General features: G+C 67.4%; 1 protein-coding gene across 1 annotated transcript; it reads left to right on the forward strand.

Moving 5' to 3' along the window:
• Positions 1-73: 73 nt before the first annotated feature.
• On the forward strand, positions 74-635 carry MNEG_14369 (hypothetical protein; the record flags this gene model as incomplete). The annotated part of the gene is made up of 2 exons (XM_014037160.1): positions 74-154; positions 515-635. Coding segments are annotated over 2 exons (202 nt in total), but the record flags the coding sequence as incomplete, so codon positions are not given.
• Between the last annotated feature and the right edge of the window lie 1,704 nt (positions 636-2,339).

A 2,339-nucleotide genomic window follows, 5' to 3' on the forward strand; every position in this document is an offset into this window, starting at 1 on the left:
CCGCCGCTGCCGCACAGTCGGGGCTGTGGCGGTGGCTGTCGTCATCGGCGCCCTGCTCATTGGATTCCTGGCTATGGGCGTGAAGAAAGTGAAGGCAACGCCCTACACCTGCCGCCCCTCGGACGGCAGCGCGTACAACGCCACGTTCTTTGTGGTGAGGCGACGCGGGCGTGAAAATGCGCGCCGCCGCACCTTCGAGCTGTGGGCGAGATATGTGTGTGTGTGTGCGTGCGTTTGTGTGTGTGTTGTTGCGGATGCGTGTGTTGCATGTGTTTGTGTGTGTATGCGTGTGTGTGTGTATGCGTGCATGTGTGTGTGTGTGCGTGTGTGCGTGTGTGCGACGTGCAAGAGGGATGCCGCCAAGGCAGCAGCCCCAGCTGGCCCTGTCAAAGCGCGCGAGGCGCCAGGGCGGCCCCCCTTGCCACACGGGCGACACGCCGCTCCCCGCTTGCAAGACGCGCCCTCGTCTCCGCGCGTTGCACGCCCCCGCCGCCCCGCGGCGGCCGCACCCCAGATCGGCGACTGGGGGCGCATGGGCAATGGCGACCAGCGGCAGGCGGCCAAGATGATGGCTGATGTGGCGGCCTGCATGAGGCCGGACTTTGTCATATCAACGGGGGACAACTTCTACGACAGTGCGTGGCGAGGAAAAATAAACCTGGACTGCTCTTGAGCTTCTCGGGGGGGGGGGGGTCACCTATCGCGGGAAGATCTGGGCGCATTCGCGCCTGCGGCGATGCCTGCTGTTTGCAACCCTCCCCTGCCCCTGAGCCACCCTCCCCCGGCACGCACACCCGACGTCACCCGCTGCCAGCCTCAGCCCGGGCGCGCGTCCTGGTCCTCCTCCCAACCAGGCGGCCTGAATTCGGCCAACGACAAGACGTTCCAGGAGTCGTTTGTGAAAGTGTACAACCAGCCCACAATGAAGGTGGGGGGGCGAGTCAACCGCTTTTATTTCCCAAGCGGCATTGGCACGCTGAAACCGGCCCCCATTTACGCGGCCCAACCCCCTGCTGGTTGTGGCGCAGTGCTGCGCGCATGCCTGCTTCCCTCCTGCCCTGCTGGCCTGCTGGCCTGCTCGCCGCGTCCGCCACAAAGGCCGCCTGCTGCGCACGTCGCCGCACGGCACGCGGGCGGCTGCGTCCCAACGGCAGCCCAATCTCCGAACCCTCCGCCCCCCGTGTCCCGCCACCCTTGCCGTATGCATCCCCCCCTTCCCCCCGCGCCCGGCCCGACAGGACATCCCTTGGTATGCTGTGTTGGGCAACCACGGTGAGACCCAGGGCCGGGACCCGCGTCCAGAATCCGGGGCCCGGGCCGGGGTCAGATCCCGCAGCCAGAACATGCAGCCAGGGCCGGGCGCCGCCGACCCTGACCGCGGCCGACCGTGCGCTCGGTAGAGCACCCGCCCAGCAGGCGAATGCCGCGCCGCGCCCCGCTCGGCTTCCTGCGGCCTCAGCCGTTGCCCGCGAACCGCCCCGGCTCCGATGCCGTCGCCTTTGTTTCCCACTGCCCCAGCGCCGGCTCTGGGCCGCCCGCCCGCCCCGCGCAGCTCCCGCTGCACTCGTCCGCCTGTTGTCCCTTTGGGGGGGGGGGTGCTAACACCGCCTTGTCGCATAACCCACCCCTGCCTTTCCCTCGCACCAGCCCTTCTCTTCCCGTCGAGCTGCGTGACTGAAACGCGCCTTTTCACCTTTAACACTTCTTCCTCCATCTCCCCTCATTCCCGTGTGTTTTGTGTCATTACGTCATCACGTCATCGCAGACTACAGTGACGGCATCAACCCTGCCAAGAAGACGGACTGCGCTGCGGAGCTGCTGTCAGCCTGCCCCGCCGGCTGCTGCTACAGCTCGGTCTGGGAGGTGGGCCGGAACACACACGTGCTCACACACACGCGCATAAACACACACAAACACACACACGCACGCGTGCACGCTCGCGCGTGCACGCGCGCGCCACGATGCTTGCCACCTGCCGGCTCGGAAAGCTCCCCTTGGAACCCTGCCACTCATGTAACCTGGGACGCCTCAATCCAATCACTCCCACCCTCCTGATCATCGCACACAACGTATCCCACATATCAAACGCCCTCCCTGCCGCCCCAGTTCACCGCGAACGCCCAGGACGAGCGGTGGCACCTGGCCAACGGCTCCTGGTCCGTCCCCGGCCTGCCCCCTGGCCTCGCTGACATCATCATGACGGACACCAGCCCCTTCATCAAGCGGTACCTCGCAAAGTCCTGGGCCGGCAACGCGGGTGGGTGCCTGGGGCAGGGGCGGGATCGGGGGCGGGGCCCGGGGCAGGGGCGGGGAGGAGGGCAGGGCGGCCGGGCGCCCTC

The sequence above is a fragment of the Monoraphidium neglectum genome, assembly GCF_000611645.1.
Source record: "Monoraphidium neglectum strain SAG 48.87 unplaced genomic scaffold scaffold04436, whole genome shotgun sequence".
NCBI lineage: Eukaryota > Viridiplantae > Chlorophyta > Chlorophyceae > Sphaeropleales > Selenastraceae > Monoraphidium > Monoraphidium neglectum.